This window comes from Branchiostoma belcheri, unplaced genomic scaffold (assembly GCF_001625305.1).
Source record: "Branchiostoma belcheri isolate BF01 breed outbred unplaced genomic scaffold, Haploidv18h27 scaffold527, whole genome shotgun sequence".
Classification (NCBI taxonomy): domain Eukaryota; kingdom Metazoa; phylum Chordata; class Leptocardii; order Amphioxiformes; family Branchiostomatidae; genus Branchiostoma; species Branchiostoma belcheri.
In genome coordinates this window covers 9,204-27,293 of record NW_017804162.1, presented here as the reverse complement: position 1 = coordinate 27,293, position 18,090 = coordinate 9,204, and the positions used below count along the sequence as shown (strand labels likewise).

Genomic DNA, 18,090 nt, shown 5'->3' with positions numbered 1-18,090 from the left:
AGAAATCTACGTTCCGACGCGCACAGGCGCTGCCTTCTTTTCTTTTCGGAGTCTTCTTTTCGTTGGACATGGCAAGGTCGATATTCCTTATTGAAAACTAGTCCCGTGGGAGGACGATAATTACTAAGAGGCGGGATTCGATAGTACTTTGTCAGCGAGTCAGCCTGGCGAGTGAGCCTGAAAGACCTGTGTAGTAGGCCCTCGGCTGGTGGTGAGACGATCGTCACAACTCCGACCTGCGCACATATGACATGAGGACACCAGACAACTCATGGTCGACGAACTGCGCAAACGCACAGGACAGGACTGCTAATAGATGGTACTCCACTCAATAGCTCATTTTTCGCGCTCGAATGAATCTCGACAGGTGGTTTTTACCTTAAGTATTATAGACTTAAGCACGACCGTTTGAGACTGTGAGGGGCGCCATACCGTGTGTGGGCGTTTGATCGTTACCTTTAACGCCTGTGGGCGAAATCCTTGGCGCGATCCTCGTCACTAAACAGTCTGTCTGCAGCTGCCAAATAAGCCGCCATCATCGATCCCTGTGCCCCGTCACAGTTTAACGGTCGGCGTGAACATCACTTTGTGCGTCAGGAGCATCCTGTTCTGAGAAACTCATCTGTCTGCACAATTTACCTGGCTTACGGGGACTCTTCCTGGTTACAAGATGCTGATGAGGTCCTTTTGGAAAGGTGAGATAATAAGATTACTGTTAATAACGCCTGTGCGGTTAGGCTTTCTGGAAGACTATAGCCAGCTCCAAATGCGAGTAGAGATGCTTGAACTGTTTGGATATTTGCTGTATGTAGTATAGATGGAACCAGCTTTTTATGTGTGATGAGAAAGGCCGCGTATCACTCTCACAGTGGTAGTGTATGAGTGCCATGATACGCTGTAGTGTGTAACAAGATAGAGGCCATGACCGTGATACTTGAAATTTCATTGGTGGTCGATGATGAGCTGGTTTCTCTAGCGGCATTTGCCCATGTCTCGATTTTGGCCACCTACTATGAAAATGGGGTTTGGTGGAGTTTTACATAGGAATTCAACACATACTGTTATGGCCTGTTATGAGACAGCCAGTGCCGTTTCTTTAGATTGGCGTCTTTTCGCCAGGGTTATTCAACCCCATTAAGTAGACCGTTCTGAGGCAGTACATGGCTCATTGGGATGTAAACCCTTGGTCACGAAGCCGCACGATGCAGATATGATGGAACAAATTGGATTTTCAGCTTGCCATAGTCGTAAGCTGTGAAAGCCACGTGACCGCATCAGCACGCTGTTTGCCAGGTCTGTGGTAAAGTGGAACGCCTGATAACGCGGCACGGTGAAGGCCTGTCGTGGTTACATGAGCCTGGAAATACCATGTCCATATTTACGCTGACTGAAGATGAAGCAAAGTTGAGATAAGCCCCGTACAAAACCCAGGGATACTTTACTTCCCAGCAGCATATGGGAGATAAATACAAGTATAATACCAGCTTTTAACGTACCGATTTCGGGGCTAGGTCCACCTCAGGAAATAGGAGAATCGATAGGAGGGATAGGCGCCATGTCAAAACTGACAATATAAATCAGTGTTTCTCTAAACTTTCTGCAGAAAAGAAAGAAAAACAGGTGAAACCTGCAAATGACGGTGCCAGACTGTGTGGGCGGTCTGGTTCAAATTGTCACCTTTGTTATCCCATCCATGCTGCTTTCTAGAGATATGCTTTTTAAGCGTTTCCCCGCCAGGAGACGCGACAATCATTTGACCCGTTTTAACACCAACCCAAAATGAATAATGTCAGTGCTTTGATGGCGTTAGAGCATTAGGCTTGTAGCTCTCAGTCTCAAAAATTCAACTAAATACGACTGAACCAAATGTAAAATACAGAACATAACGTTTTGCTGGAAGCAAATGTCTTTTCGTCTTGATTTTTCAACCTTCTTTATTTACAAGAGTGACAAACGAGACTGTAAACTGGTGGTGCTTTGCACTCTCTTCTGATTCCAGTCTGTTAATATTTTCCTCTCAGTATTGTGCATGAGTTGATTTGGCGTTTTGTGTATCTCCTGTTCTGGTCATGGCAGCTCCAACACGAGCAGGTGTTTGTGAGATGAAAGTCTAATCCCGGGGGCAAACGATAAAAACTCGGCGTGCGGCGTCCAGAGTGGTTCTCTATGTTTCCACGTAAAGAGCTTCAGACGTTGTCAATTTGTCGCTAAGTATGTTTGCAGCGAAGCGAACGAGGAACTGTGTGGTTTTATTGACTTCACACAGAAGGCCTAGCTGCCCCAATTCGTTGTTTGGCTGACGCACTGCAGACAGACATTTGTTTGACAATGTACCAGAAGGTCACCTCTGGAAATGAGATGATAAGCGGTACCTGGCCATGATATCGATTGAGGTGTAATTAATTATACTTACTGAAACCGTGCTGCAGGCATGTTGATATGTGCGGTTATGAGTAAACCTACGTCAAGTAGGCAGTACCACAGGTTATACCAAGTAACATACGCCTCGACATGACAGGAGTTGTCTCGGTGACTCAATTGTTTACTCGTATCACTTCAAGAACGTCGTCTTTTTGGTTTTGTTGACGACTATTAAAAGAAGAGGTTATCGCTATAACGTCAATGTTACAATTTATTGTCTGTACGATATTTTGGTCCAGACATAGCGTATTGACGACTTGACGTTTATGGATGTCAGATGTGCCGTGAGTCGAAATTATAATCTTTCTTATCTTTGTAGGAAACTGTTGAATTAGGCACCGAGAGGCCAAAAATCACTTTGACCTGACTGAGAACGAGCCAGCTGGTTGTTGGGTCTGACGTTGTTTACCAGACGGCTATATGAGTACCCACGAGCCTTGTCAAACATAAAGCTGAGAAACTTTGCGTGGCAGATGGATATATGAGCAATAAATGTGTGCAATAACGTCCAACTACTTGCAATAAAAGTTATTTCTCAAAAAAGGACAAATAGAATGGCGCCACGACTTTGGCCATAGGGGTATGTTCTTTCTTGAATGCCAAAATGTCCCAACTGAAAATTCATTAATTACCGTCCAATTAATGTCAAGAAACCAATAGCACGCTTGCTAGTCGCAATCATTTTAATGTTAACACAGAACGAGACTGATATTTCCCGTTGTGTACATTTTGTTTCCTGCTCAACTGATCTGCTGCTGGACATGACTCATTGTTAATTTCTTCCCTTGTTTGTTAGCTGCAACAAACAGGACTTCAGGCAAAAGGTAAACCTTTCATGTCTTGTTTGTGTAGTAGTGGTGGTGGTGGTGGTGGTGGTGTGCATGTTGTTATATGACTGACACCGCAAAACACGATTCAATAACATTCTACAGTTGTCCTTCCTCGGTGACAAACCACACACATAGAGATCCAAAGTCAAGAGATCATGGCTGCCAGTCTCAATTTTTCATCAAACCATTTATTGTTCCTTACCAGAAACGTTTAGCTTCAAACCCCCATTGCTTGACGTTTTCACTTCATTGGCATCCAACAGCTAGCGAGTATTATTCAAAGGAAACCACCGCCTTTGAAAGTATTTTGGGCACCTTAAGTCCACTACCTTCAAAGTACTGCTCCAGGACATCTTAGTCAGACTAGTAAGACTACGCCTTATACATTCAAAGTTCTTCGGCGGCAAAACTGTCCCTGCGGCATAACTCGCGTCGCTCACCGAAAAAAAATAACGCCGCCTCATCAGAAGTCTGTGAAGGAGGCTGAAAATTATGAACAAAATCAAGTTTTCGTTGGGAAAATAACAGGCGGAAAGGATTTAGACACAATACACTCTAACTTGCGACAAAATACGGTACTTCAAAACCCACGCTCAAAATGCTTCTCACGTTCAAAAGCACTCACCGGGGAATGTTAGAGCTCTCCTAATCGCAAAATCGTGAGTTTCCTCAATGCTCGGAATCCCTGTTATTTTTACCCATGGCCACTGGCTATAGATACATACTTCACTGTAGCATTATCTCTTTGTGGAAGCCGCGTCTGGTGCAATAGAGCTGATATCCACATACATTTCCACACGGACCGAAGACAAGTAATAGCCTCTCCAGACTTCACCCTGTGGGGTTTCGTTTATCTTCATTTTGTCGTTATTACCCTCGCTAGAAGGTTACGTTACGTTAGGTAACACTTGTGTGTATGTTGATGTGTGTATGTTGTTTACCACGATAAAGTCAAGAAACTATGGATGGATAGTCATGAACCTTGGTAGGTGGGTGATCAGACTTCAAAATGATTTTGCCCTAGGGGCTTGTTATGGTACTGCGACGAAACTCCCGGTTTTGGTGTCTCGTGATCTGGACATGCTAACATCATGAACTTTGAATTGAGTGGTAGATAGTTTGTGCTCTAGAAGACGTGACATAACTACCAGCTTGACATAATTGGCAATCATGCAAATTGGGATTTATGCAAATTGGGATTCAATTATTCAGATTAGGCATTTCTATAAATCTGCTGCGTTGCAAGATAGGACTATTCAACTTGTGACATATGTACTCGTAATTGAGGACGAGAGGAACATTGGCAGATATTGATTATATAAATGAATACCTGATTTGTATAATTAACGAGAAAATACAATGTAATAGTGGTAACTGTCAGGTGAACATTATTACACATAACGTATTCTAATCAGGACCTCATCTACATAATCTATTAGGAAATGCTACAATTTCCTTTTTTGATACGATAAGACTGTCATTGGGGGAAATATGATCAACCAATATAATTCATGCAAATTAGTATATTACTTTTATGATCAAATAGAAACTTTTACAGTTCGTCAGCCGTAAAGGTTAGCATAATTTGGCGAAGGTATGAAGTAGTGGAATTCTTGTTCTATCCTCTGCGTTTATCAGTTAAATGTCGGAGTATCAGAAGCTAGAGTATACAGAACTCGGCCTTGGTCACCTTGGTCACTATGAGCCTACACATGTATGTATGCAGGAATCGTTTTATCGGTAAGTAATTACGCTGTGGGCTTATTTGAATACCGCAGCATCCTTTGATGAGCAGGCAGACTGGAACATCGTGATTATTAAATGTTTCATGTGACCGGGTCAATTTCGGCAGATGATGATCCGATAGGCAATCTCTCCAGCGGTCTGACGACTTCTTTTGTGCCCAACTCTACTTCGTCATTCATATCCCGGGGACGTAAAGGTTAACTCTTCCCGCTCGCCCGCGTTATCTCCAGACGGGAGAGAGCTCTTTGACCAAGAGTGAAGAAAGTTTCCCCAGATAGTTACTGACATATACTTTAGTTCTGGTCGTAATTGCTTCCTGGATATCAATCTCATGTCCTTTTCTACAGGCGACAGAGTCCCGCCAAGAGGTCGTCCACAGGGGTGAGTACGAAAGTCTTTTAAATACTTTTCATAGCTTGAAAATGTTGTCAAAGTGTACCTTGTAAAAGTCCAAGAAGACGTTTGTAAGGCAATAACTGGTGAATACTCGGGCCGGTTGGAGTTCTTACATTATCTAATTTATGATCTTTGATCTTGGGCCAGGCATTTTCCGATTTTTCAAATCACCTACTGTACAATTCCTAGGGTATATTGCTACTAAAGTATTATTATTCTTGTGGAAATACATTAGCAGCCTACAATTAGCAGCCTACACTGCAATGCTAATGTGTAGAATATACGGCACGCAGCGCACGTTCCGACTGCGCACGCCTGCTGTTGTTGAAGGAATTGAACGGGTACATTTCGCCTGCCGTCGATTTCCCAGAGAGAGACGAATTGTTCATGTGTGATCCCTGGGAAATTGTGGTCTTGGGGTGAACCGAGTGATAAATAGAGGGAGACATTGCAGAGAGGGGAGATTCGCTAATTATCTCAGAAACTGGTCAAGGGTGGACAAAACGCTGTGGCCTTTAGCTAACCGGTGAAACAGAGCAGGATGGAAAACAGACTTGATGAACACCAAATAGCAACCAATTTGTTACATTCTGGTACGATATTTGCAATACTCTCCATCGCTCGGTATTGTGCGTGTATATGAAATGCCGAGCAAACACAGCTATGAAGGACACAGACAAATGACGGAAACAGAATTGATGGAAAGGGTTAAAATAGAGCACTCCGGGAAATTCTACAGAGGGTATGCTTATTAATTAGTGTTCTGCTGTCGTGGTTTTCAAACAGAGACGAAACTGGGATAGTGGCCTGAAAAACGGGCACCATTGCATTCTAGGATATGCGAAATGGTCAAATCGTCGAGTTTTATGTCGTTCTCGTCACCATATGCAACAATGGCCTTACCGGGAGTATTTGCAAGACCTACGAAAAGTGTTTCCAGTTACTGCTACATGATTAGGAATGCCCTATGTGTGTTTGTACAGTTAGAGAGAGTCGGTGTTTAAACAACATACGGACAGCAGAACTGCAACTTACTTCCTGCAGACTGAGCAATTACTACTGTTTTGGAAAAACATATCGGATAGATGGTCTAATTTATAACCAGCATTTAGTATAGGAAGGAAACGACCTTTCGTCCCCATTATGATGAACACTTGAGCGTAGGTGACGCAAAAATGGCCTTTTCAAATCAATCTACCCCTTTGAAGTGCGTGCGGTGTGTTGATATCCGCCTCAAATTGTCGCTTGTAAATGATAACGTCACCGCCATATAGCCAGTTCAGTAAATGTAAGGTTTCCGTAAGTCTGAATGTAAATCCTACCACGTAGTTTCACACAGTTCACGCGGACCGTAGGTTGATCGATGGCAGCACCCAGCCTAATTGTGACGTCACGCCCCGAATCCGTGGCGGTGAACAGTGCACTAGTGACGCAGTGTCCACCACCCTGGCTCACTTGTAACGTTGCCCGCGGTTCATAGCATGCTTTAAATGTGGGATGGAAAACTATCGAGCGGTGCCTTAGTGCTGACACATATATAAACTCCTCTGAGTGAGTGGGGACATCTTCGAAGACACCTGAATGTTGTATTCTGTCATGGAAATATAGACCTGGGACCTCGTGAGGGTTAGACATGCCCCTCTGTGTAAGCACTGCGGTGGATAAGGTAAGCGCTTTACTAGATCATTCACTGCACTGTAAAGGGCCAACAAACCGTACCACTCCTTACGCTCCGCAACAGTTAGGTAGTGACTTGCATCTACCAATTGTGACAGATTTTGTCATGTTATGCATTGGTGTCATCACTGTGAACTTCAAATGTCAGGGGGCTCTGGGGTCCTTTTCAGTATCACTGCTTATCCATGATATACACATAAGTTTTTTTCTTAATTATCTGTAGTATGATTCGCTTTCTTATCGTGCAGAAAAAGGCAGAGATTATCCCATAGTCTCTTCCATTCCAAACCACTTAAACGCCTTAGTGTTAATGGAATCTCCTAAAAAAACATGCTTTTGTTGTTTGCCTATACCTTATGTATAACCTTTTAAGATTTGAGAGGTGCATATCAATGACCCTTTCTTGTAATGCTCCTATCTAGTGATTCTATGTTATTTTGTACGTGGGTGTTTCTGTGTTGTGGTAACCGAAATCTCCTGCGTTGCCCCTGTAGCCAAAGCAGGGGCATTGTTGACATTTTGATAAATAAAAACATAAGCTTCCAGGAAATATCTAGGGTGCCGTGTCGTGATTGTCTGAATGCCTGACGAGCCAGGCACATTCTTGTTTGAAGGTAAACCATGCCGCAGACTTCTGATGTTAAAGACCAGCGGAGATGGACGTATCCGCGTTTCTATAGAAACTACCCCCAGGTATATAAGCGGGATATTTGGGGACGCTTTCAACATAAAGAAAACACATTGTGTCTGTTTCAATCTCCCATTAGAGGGATAACGGGATTTCTCAGCATGATACACTGTACAGAGTCATATGCCGCGGTGATGTATTTTGAACATAGACAGGACGTGGGTGGAACAGTAACTGTAACCTGCTCTTTTGTCTGGTGGGACCTCACGGGACCTAGTTACTGTGGTCAGATTCATTAGTGGAGAAACTGTATGACCTTATCAATACATGACATAACCCAAAATATAAGACAGTGGTTTTCGCGTCTTTACGATTTGATCGAATGAGCCCCCCTCACATTCTTTTCACGTTTTTTAAACTTTTAGGAATATCATATTAAATTGAAAAACAAATCTTGTTGATTAAACAATATATGTGCAGCGTGCAGAGTTTGCATGCAAACGCACAGAAGCAATGCTTCCATAAATCAAATTATGTTCCCTTCATAGTTAGACTTAGACAGACCGACCATAACGACATGTTCCTAATTGCACTATATAGCCAGAAACATTCTGAAAGAAAGAACACTCATTAATACGGACTTCGTTTGCTGGTTAAATTCCACGAGCTTATCGTTTGGTTTGATATGATTTAGGGGTTATGTTAGATACAGTTGTGTGATCAATTTTGTGCAGTCCCAGCTTCAAACGCTGAATAGATACAGAATGACACCAGACTTTTGAGACTGACACCCGTGTGACATGGTAGCAGGGGAAAGGTCAGTTGGTGGCTTCTTACCACCATACAAGATGTACCACGTAACGTTGTACTCGTATCACTAAGTTGGTAAATTCCCCAGATTCTGACAACTTCTCGCCGCGCACACTGTAGTGGACATGGGAGGCGGTAAGGTCACGTCACTGTCACACCAGGGCCCCTCCACATAATAGTGTCACGAACATGAAAACTCACTGGATGTCTAAACTACATGTTAGAATCATCAGTTCGAAACATTGTATGGGCATGATATAGAATTGTTACTCTTCATAACACAGGTAACTGTCACTTTAAGTATAGACTGTCTGCCTACTCAGTGTGCTGATATAATCCCGAACAATCGGTAGTTCAGCAATTAAGCCAAGCTTTGCTGTTCTGTGTGAACTATAATCGGCATAGCTAGACTAAACACCATAATCTGGGTTCATTACGGGCACGTCTTACAAGTGAAGAATTCAAAGTTGTGCAGCATTAGACGCTTTCTGCGCCGCCGGCTTCTTACTAAAGCTGAAATAAATGGTTGTGACAGATAGGAGGTTGTGGTAATTACAGACTGTATAATGCAGTGACGCACGCACGACTGCTGCTGCTGAAATTAAAACAGACACCGCTAGTTACTAGTATGGGACAAGGCACCTAACATTCGAGGCAACAGTGACTACGCTATTCCCCGATTTTAGCTTATGTGTGTGGCTGCGTGTGTGTGTGTACTGGAAGGTAAGGTGGTGAAGACATATGGGATTTATGATTTCGTCGGCAAATTTGGGTTAATAACTGAAGACGCGAACTCGTGAGTTTTAATTCTTCTCTTCCGCGCCCGATTCGGCCCTGCTGTCGGTGCCTTGATTGTTCTTTTGCCTTGCCTCTAGTAAACTTTGGTTGGAGAATGATGTCAGTCAATCGTCCACAATGGTATTCTGACGTAATACTGACGGCTGTTTTTTCTCCTGTTTCCTACAGAGCCAGGGGATGCTGTCAAGAAGGTACGTTAAGACTTTGTGATTCAGTTCGTAAAAGTGACCTTACTTTTGAGTACGTCATAACTTAATCTTTGTGCTAGATGTTCCTACAAAATATTGCGTACTTACAGTTTCATCTGATCAGAATGCCAAGTAGCATATATCTAAAGACCTGCGTCTGTGGCTGCTTCATTGCGCGCTACAGTTACCGCTTCTCTGGGGACGGCGAAGAGAGCGACTCTCGGGAGGAAGACGGGACTCCGCGCTCCGTACATCGCCAGGCTGGGCCGGCAGAAGACATGGAGGACGACCCGGATTCAGACGACGTCTTCACGGTCAGAGAGGCTCGGTCGCGCCGCCATAGCAGCAAGAGGGACAGCGAATTGAGCCTAGTGGACCAGGTGTGTGACAGTGCCACTGGCACGGCTAACAGTGGTAAAGGTTTGGTGGGATGGAATGTGTGTCTATAGTTCTGTTGTTATTGCTGTTTACCAACGTCACGCCCAAGGACTGCAAACTCTAGACTTGATAGAACAGTGTAGAAGATCACCAACTGCTGTTTTAAGTGTTTATTAAATTTACATGATAAGAACAAAGAAGTGTGTTTTATAATAGAAACTCAACATTCAGAACAAGCAAACCATAGTCCGTGTCAATCTGCAAGAATGTGCATAACACACTTGATATTCAAAACTAGCCAGAGAAAGAATAAAACACAAATGATCTTATCTGCTTGATAATTGAAATCAAAATTGCTTGTCCACAATTAGCAGAAGCTGTGGAGAACTCAAGTGACACCCCATTGCCTTGATTCTATCTCATAATTATTAAGATTATTAAAAGACCATTAATATTTCATTCATAATGGGCACGTGTTTTCTCGATTTCATCTTCACGCACGGCATGGTGCTAATGTTATTAATGTCATACATATTATACGCTTCATGTGTCATGGCTGTGTGGCCTCAGTGGGTTAGTCGGCTTATATTTCACCGGCGCCAATGATTTATTATTCAGGAAAAGTCGTCTTTGTCCACATGCGTCAGAGCAGTTATCTGCACAACCCGCCTAGCCACACCTATCCATCTCTTGTGCTCCTGCGGTATCAGTCATACATCATTGCAGATGTGTAGACTTACAGCTTGCGTGAGTGTTGGGAACAGTGCACTGTTGGGGAGTTCCATCTACTTCTCTGTCTTTTTGAGGGTTTTAGTTTCACAGAAAACAAGGTTTTTGCACTTTCAAAATACATAACTCCTGCTAAGAGCATATCTAAACATCCCTGTAGCAAATTTAAACCCACTCGTCCAACCAGCTTTTCTGAATAACAATGAAAAATGTCTTTCTGTAGCCAAAAGCTTCATGGTGATGGAGAATTGAGAGTTCCAATTGACGATGCCCCTTGTTACATAGCGCTGTATTTAACTACGATGTACCCTGTAGGACCTCCTGCTACCTGATGTGCCCTCGGAACTTGACCTTGTGCTTGACCCTGACGGAGACCTGGCTTACTACGGGATGGTGAGTCATACATCAAACCTGCTGATTTTCAGACATTCATGCAGCAAGGTTATTTATGTGGAAAATTCTACATATTCCGTGGCAATTCAACAGAGTATTCGTACTTCCCATGTGATATACTGCTGTATAAAGACTACAAAGTTGTACCATTCTAATCCTTTTCTTTGATCAGAAAGAAAGGTTTACGTTTTTAGACTGAGACATGGACTCATGAATGAAGCACATTTTAGATGGGTATCTGAGACGGAGTATTCCTAATGGTAGCTGTTGGCTCTCCGCCACGCTTTGGTTTTGCGTACTTTCCAGTCGCGATGTTTGATATGTGCTTTAAGGTACGAACTTGTTTGACCAGTTTTCTGACCTTTAATCGTCGGCAGGGTGCAGTCGCTCTGGCGGTACTGTACAATTACTGGGTGATTATTCTCCGCCTCGCCTTCGTCGAAATGCGGGAGGAGGTAAGCATCCGTTCAAGGGGCAGAATTTTAACATCAGACATTCGAAAGGAAATGATTTATATCTATGAGACGTAAAATTATTCTTCACTAACAACGCATATAACAACATGATGCTGGTGCAGCTGGATCCACTCTGTAAACTTGTCTCCTGACTGATCCTTGCTGTTTATCCCGCCCAGGGTACTCATCAGTTGGTCCTGTGTGAGCTGGATCTGTTTTGTGACTTGGTGTACTTCCTGGATGTGCTTGTACAACACCGAATTGGTTATCTCGAAGAGGGCATGCTGGTATGGATTTACCTCTTTTGTCGTTATGATGTCTTTTTCGTGTTCTTTAGCAAAATTCAAAGCTTTCATGTTTCATGCTGTTATTTCGATGGCTATGCCAACGCAAAAAGTGGGCGGTAAACACTGTCTTTATATTTTACCGCCGTGTGTAGGTCTTAGATCCGTACAAGCTGTCCTCACACTACAGAAGCCAGCCGTGGTTTTGGAGGGACGTGGTCGCCATCCTCCCACTACAATCCGTCTGCAGTCTCATTCTTAGTAAGAACAGGTTTATAGTTGTTTGTCATCCGATGAAGGAGGTGCTGTGAAGACCGTGTTAGTTTTGGAGAAATGATAGATAGTACATGTCAGATTATGTCAATTTGCCATTGGTTACTATGTAAGACATACCTACAATAACACAATTACGTCAGTAGATGCCATACTTTGTACACTGTACAATTGTTGCGCAATAAAGTTATGTATTAACATCGTAATTCCCGATCGCCAAAGAATCTACCACCAACGATGAATACCAAATATAGATACATTGCATCTAACAGGAAGAGGAGTGTCCGATTCGGACAAATATTCTCACCGTATAACGCATTCTTCCAAACATTCTACATTGTACCTAGCGTCAGATAATATTGTCGTACCTCCTTTGCTTACCAAATGTCCAACAGAAGTATTTTTGCTGTGTTCTTTAGGAATTGTTCCATTTCAGACGTGGGGCCACCTGTCAGGTACGAGCCTTTATTTCATTACACAGAATACCCTAAAATTTATCAGGTATTCTATATTCTATAGTCACAGAGTATATCTTGGATGACCATAACACCAAAGGGACAACTACCTTGTCCCATGTCTAAATCTAGCTTTCATGAACCCAACACAACGCGCACATGTTGTATCTCATGATACTACCGTTCTTCTGTGTAACAGACAGTTCCTGTCTACTGCTTCGACTGTCTCGGCTGTTAAAACTCCACTCATTGGCTCAGTTCTTTGACGTCACGGACAGGTATGTTACAACTTTAACTCCATCATAAACTTGTTGTGGCGTAGTTTCGTTTTCACTTTGCTCTAATGACTTCTTGGGTGAATAGAGATGATGGCAAGGGTTCTTGGCAAAGGCAAAGGCAAAGCAATCCAATTTTACTAATTTGTACGATGAGTGAAGATTCCTCTCCGTATAGTGTTGGTGTTTTCCATCCAACGTCAATCACAGTTAATGTATCGGAGTTCAGAAGAATGCCCATATACGTAGGGAAGACAAGCTAAAATTGTAACTGTTTGTTTTTTGCATGCTGTGCCAGCCGTATCAGCAATCCTAACAGACTTCGAGCATTCAAGCTGACGATGTACCTGGGTGTAGTGATCCATTGGGTGGGGTGCTTTTACTACATGTTGTCCGAGGTACAGTCCTTGAATAATTCTGTGTCGTCTTTGTTTGAGTCAGTGCAAGCAATGGTTATATACGCTGACGTTTTCTCTGTCGATGTAACCTTTAAAATACCTGGAATCAAGGCAAACATGGTAAAAAGACGGAGGGGTATTACCGACAGAGTGTAGACAAAACGTTTCAAGATCACATGTATGATCTGGGAGTACTTCATTTTATCACACAGGAGGTATATCATGTGTTACATTATAGGTCCTTTTGAAGGATTACACAACTCTAATGTCAGCGACTGTAGGTCTGTGGATGGATTGTCCGTCCGCCATCTGTTGTCGATAGTGCCTTTCATTGGAACATGTCTGATAAACAGTGGGACTGTAGGAAAGACAAACGGATTGTATACATATTTCCATAAATTTACGTCCGCTTGCGAAGGGCTGGTTCAGCTTGCGATAAGATCTTGACCATATACAATGCTGAAGTGGAAAGTAAAATTCACAACACAAATCAATGTTGTAGATGACCACGGTACTAAAATGATTGCTTCTTGTTTTTGAACGTAACTGTAAACAAATTGGATTGGCGATTTCATTTTCTGATATACCACGTAATGACTGTTGCTGTACTTATGATGCTGGTTTCCCTCTCCATGGTGCTGAAACCATTGTTATGAATTTCTCTTTTCAGTACGAAGGTCTTGGGACCAATGATTGGGTGTACTCCTCTGCGCCTGCATTTAAAGATTTTACGAGGTATTTCTGATTTGATCCATTAGATTTTACGAGACAACTCTTAGGAATAATTGCTTTATCAGCAAGAAAACCCCCTATCAACTTCCTTATATCCCTTGTCAGTCGGCCAATGAGTAATTTTGAATATTGGTGCGCCATGTAATATTGGGTTAGACGTTCTTCCTTTGAGCTTTGATTGTTCTGATATTAAACTATCCATTAGACGTCATTGTTCTATTCTCAGTAAGTACATCCGCTGTATGTACTGGTCCACCATGACTCTGACGACCATTGGGGGAGCTTCCAATCCTGTCACCAACCTGGTGAGTTTTCCCGGGATAAAGTCGCGTCCGATTATACTAGGGATGAAAAATCTACAATGTCACATTGTAGCCTGACAAGGCAAAGATCGTATAGTGTTACAAATGGTTATTATCCTGGTGTCTCTATTACTGCAGATCAGACTGAAATCATACCTTGATTTCCCATATGATTACATTGTGATTAACGAGGGCTCATCAATCACGACTGGCTGAGTCTACAATTTTAGCTCTGTAATAAATCACTACATGTCTGAGGGACTGGCTCTCAGTACAGCGTTCCTATCATGATACTCAAGATTGCAATCATCTTCATCTATCATGATCCTACATTACTTTAGTCTAGACTGCGGGACAGTAACGGTTCCGTCTGTTCACGCCTCTTCTGTTCCGTCCTGACGCCAGGAGTACATCTTCACGGGGGTGACATTTCTTATCGGAGTTTTCGTCTTCGCCGCTGTGGTCGGGAACGTGGGTGACGTCATCAGCAACTTGAATGCTGCCAGAACTGACTTCCAAAACAGGTGATTCCTCCGCTATCCGATATGTTGTAAAATATGTAGCAGCTGTTTTGTCCAGATAAACAAAATAGGCTAGGTGTGGTGACATACCGGAATCCGATTGCTTGAGCAAACATGATTTTGGTCATTATCAAGAAAAATGAAATGATTTTAGATGTCCTCTTGCTTGAATATTCTTTCCAGTTGTGCACATTTGGGGTGGGATGAAAGTGCGTTCTAACACTCGTTCCTTGTACTACTACAGGATGGACTCAATCAAGCTGTACATGACGCACAGAAAAGTGCCAGAGGCTCTGCAAAGTCGTGTCAAGAGGTGGGCGGGCTACGCCTGGCACAGGTAAGACTCTGCAGTAATGTGCCTGCCCGTTGTTTCTGATTATGAGTTAGCTTTTAGTGGTCTGGGAGTTTGTTCAGGAACGGGATAGTGGCATTCTAAGATGCTTGTTGCCGGTTTGCTTGCTTATTTGATTGTTCTCTTGTTAGTCCTACTACTTGTTTTGTAGTTGACTTCACGCACGTTATAATGGAATAAATTAGATACTAGCTAGTATTTCCCTTTTCTGGATATATTTGGTTTGCATATCATTCGACACTTGGGCTGCTAGCTATAGGAGGGGTGTCCAGACTATACTATGCTTGAATCTTCTTAATTCGCCATGTCAACCAAATGGATTTTAGGGAGTCGCTAAGTGCCTGATAATAGGCACGATGTTTCAGACGGACTTAAACATGCAGCAATCTTGTCCCTTGACGTCATTGTTTCTATTCAGATTGACTTTCTCTTAGGTCTTAGTTCTGTAATGTTTTCAGTGACACCATGTACACGAATGACCAAATGCTTTTAATTCAGAGGCGTATGTGTGAAACATAAGCCTACGTTCTGTCTTTAGCTTCATACGTCACCCACATTACCCTGATCACATTCTCATCCCCCCGCTACCACCACAATCGTGTAGACTACATGTAAAAGTACTCTTCGCAGTCCATTTATTTCTCTTGTACTCCCGACATCATGACATATTCTCCTGGCTGTAAGTGCTGTTGTAGAAAGGTGAATCGAAAGAGTTGTGAGTGTTAGTCCATGGGCCAAGTGAGCATAATTCTCATTATGGTTTTCTAAAGTAGGATGTCTATGTGATAGCCGTCGCAGTGTGGTAGCTTTGACCTTGCTATCTGACCTTGAACTAATGCAATGGGGAGGGGTCAAGCTGATATGTGTCAATATCTCACAGTCAGTTAATTTAGCATTGTTTACACAATAGTGCGTGACTAGATGCAAACTTGTACATGTTTTAAGTAGCACTGTCTCCGACAAACATCATGCATGGGGCAACTACCGGGATGTATTGTCACCTTCGTACTTGTAGGCAATACTTCTACATGCTGATTGGTTCTATGCTCAGATTTGCTACAGCTATGGTGTTCCATGGGAAATGTTTTTATCTTTGTCCAGAACGCAGGCGCTGGATGAGGTGTCTTTACTGGAGATGTTACCGGAGCGACTTCGGGCGGAGATAGCCATACACGTACACCTGGAGACACTCAGGAAGGTAGGGACAGTTCACGTTCACGGGGGGGGGGTGAAACGAAGACAAAAGAGAGGAAAATAAAGAGAATATGAGAGGAGCGATTTCTTGCGTATTGTGACGAATCCAAGAAGGCACCAGATATGATCAAAATCAACACAAGGCAGTGAGTCGTTAGTAACGTGACTGTCTCCCTGTGTAGGTGACGATATTTGAGGACTGTGAGCAGGGGTTACTGTGTGACCTGGTACTGAAGCTGCGTTCCCAGATCTACTCACCTGGGGATTACATCTGCAGGACGGGAGAGACAGGTGGGGGACTCCAATTCACATACCGAGTACTGAAATAAACTTTTATGTCTACAGATAGGAAGAAGATGAGTATTGGGTCTTTTTGACACAGCGTTTAGTCACATGTTTCATAATATTGTTATTCTTGAAGCGCGACCTAATTAATACAGCTTCCTTCTTCCAACAGGCCGTGAAATGTACATAATAAACCACGGCACGGTACAGGTAAGTGGCCGCCATATCTCCTCTTTATTGGCCTAGAGGACTTAAGCTTTGGTGCAATGGAAATAACTCATGATTTCAGTACCTCCATTCCATCGCATCTATTTTGACGTTATCGATGATATCGAAGTATGTCGGAGGTTGTCTATGAATCACTGACCCAGTACAACGGGCGACCTTCTTGCTTGTTTTGGCTTCCGTAAACTGTAGAGGTTCTCATTAGTTTGATTCTTCAGATCCTGGTCCCAGAGAACACTACAGGGGAGAGGAAGGTCGTGGCGACCTTGACCAAAGGAAACTCCTTCGGCGAAATCAGTGTCTTGAAACTGGACGGTGGGGGCAACAAGTGAGTGCAGAATAGAAGAGGTTAACGTGGTTAGAAATTTGAACGGATGTTCTGCAACAATTTTGATTTGAAGTCGTTTTCATTCAGTGGTCATTCAGTCATGTCATTTTCCTCGTCTCGTCTGCCCAGGCGAACTGCTGACGTCATTTCTGTTGGGTACTCGGAACTGCTCGTGCTTTCCCGGAAAGACCTTTTATCTGTAAGTATCCCGTCAGCTTTTCGTTTTTCACTCGTTTTTCATGTTTTGTACCTTAATATATGCATATACATGGCACAGTGATATGTAAAATTAGCATGAGTTCATTGCGATAAAATGATTGTTGCAATATCCTGTAAACAAATGGAGGTTTTAAAAAAATATGTTAATTTCAGATAATGATAAGCTGTCGTTTTCCTTTACAGGCTCTGGTCGAGTACCCGGATGCTAAGAAGCTACTGGAAGCCCAGGCCAAAGAAAGGTGGGTATCCTGCATGTGATGGTATGCATTTTGGTGAAATTTGTTTGAGTTTAACGGGATAGAATATTGGTTGCAAGTGAAGTTCGTCTCTATGTCCGTTAGAAACTTACACTTGCCACTGTTCTTATTTCAGACTTGGACAAAATAAGGAAGCAAGGTACGCCTTCTCTATAACCTGGGCCAGCCCTGTCATGTACAAAACCTGTATTTGCTCTTATGATGTTTCTTTAAAGACCAGTGTAGATTTGTTGGTCCTCGATGTAAGTAAGTAGTACCTAACATACCATGCACATTTTGATGATATAAGCCCAGAAAGACTGGGAATTCGGAAGACGTGCTATTTAATCTGATTATCTCATCCAAAAAGAAGAAATCTAAGATTTCCCACCCCCGGGTTTATATATGTATAGTATTTACGAAGTTTATATTGGTTATAACACGTTTTCACGTGTGAAAAGAAGGCATTCGTGGAATAATGACGGTATTCTCTGAGCAGCACGTTGTCTCTGCCGCTTGGTGACTGTGGAGTTGAGTGATTATAACGTACTTGACTCATGTT

At 42.8% G+C, this 18,090-nt stretch overlaps 1 protein-coding gene across 3 annotated transcripts in view; it reads left to right on the top strand.

The window, feature by feature from the left end:
• The first annotated feature begins 671 nt into the window (after positions 1-671).
• Positions 672-18,090, top strand: part of LOC109480860 (cyclic nucleotide-gated cation channel alpha-3-like) — a 20,098-nt gene continuing 2,679 nt past the window's right edge. For all 3 annotated transcript variants that reach the window (XM_019783189.1, XM_019783190.1, XM_019783191.1), the window contains exons 1-23: positions 672-695; positions 3,218-3,245; positions 5,345-5,378; positions 9,475-9,497; positions 9,679-9,874; positions 10,917-10,994; positions 11,372-11,449; positions 11,629-11,736; positions 11,889-11,994; positions 12,426-12,461; positions 12,661-12,739; positions 13,035-13,134; positions 13,805-13,869; positions 14,093-14,171; positions 14,574-14,692; positions 14,934-15,026; positions 16,143-16,239; positions 16,418-16,526; positions 16,693-16,730; positions 16,964-17,073; positions 17,203-17,272; positions 17,476-17,531; positions 17,665-17,688. In XM_019783189.1, coding sequence (XP_019638748.1) covers positions 677-695; positions 3,218-3,245; positions 5,345-5,378; positions 9,475-9,497; positions 9,679-9,874; positions 10,917-10,994; positions 11,372-11,449; positions 11,629-11,736; positions 11,889-11,994; positions 12,426-12,461; positions 12,661-12,739; positions 13,035-13,134; positions 13,805-13,869; positions 14,093-14,171; positions 14,574-14,692; positions 14,934-15,026; positions 16,143-16,239; positions 16,418-16,526; positions 16,693-16,730; positions 16,964-17,073; positions 17,203-17,272; positions 17,476-17,531; positions 17,665-17,688 — 1,745 coding nt within the window. In that variant the 5' untranslated portion in view covers positions 672-676. The remainder of the gene's footprint in view (positions 696-3,217; positions 3,246-5,344; positions 5,379-9,474; positions 9,498-9,678; positions 9,875-10,916; positions 10,995-11,371; positions 11,450-11,628; positions 11,737-11,888; positions 11,995-12,425; positions 12,462-12,660; positions 12,740-13,034; positions 13,135-13,804; positions 13,870-14,092; positions 14,172-14,573; positions 14,693-14,933; positions 15,027-16,142; positions 16,240-16,417; positions 16,527-16,692; positions 16,731-16,963; positions 17,074-17,202; positions 17,273-17,475; positions 17,532-17,664; positions 17,689-18,090) is intronic.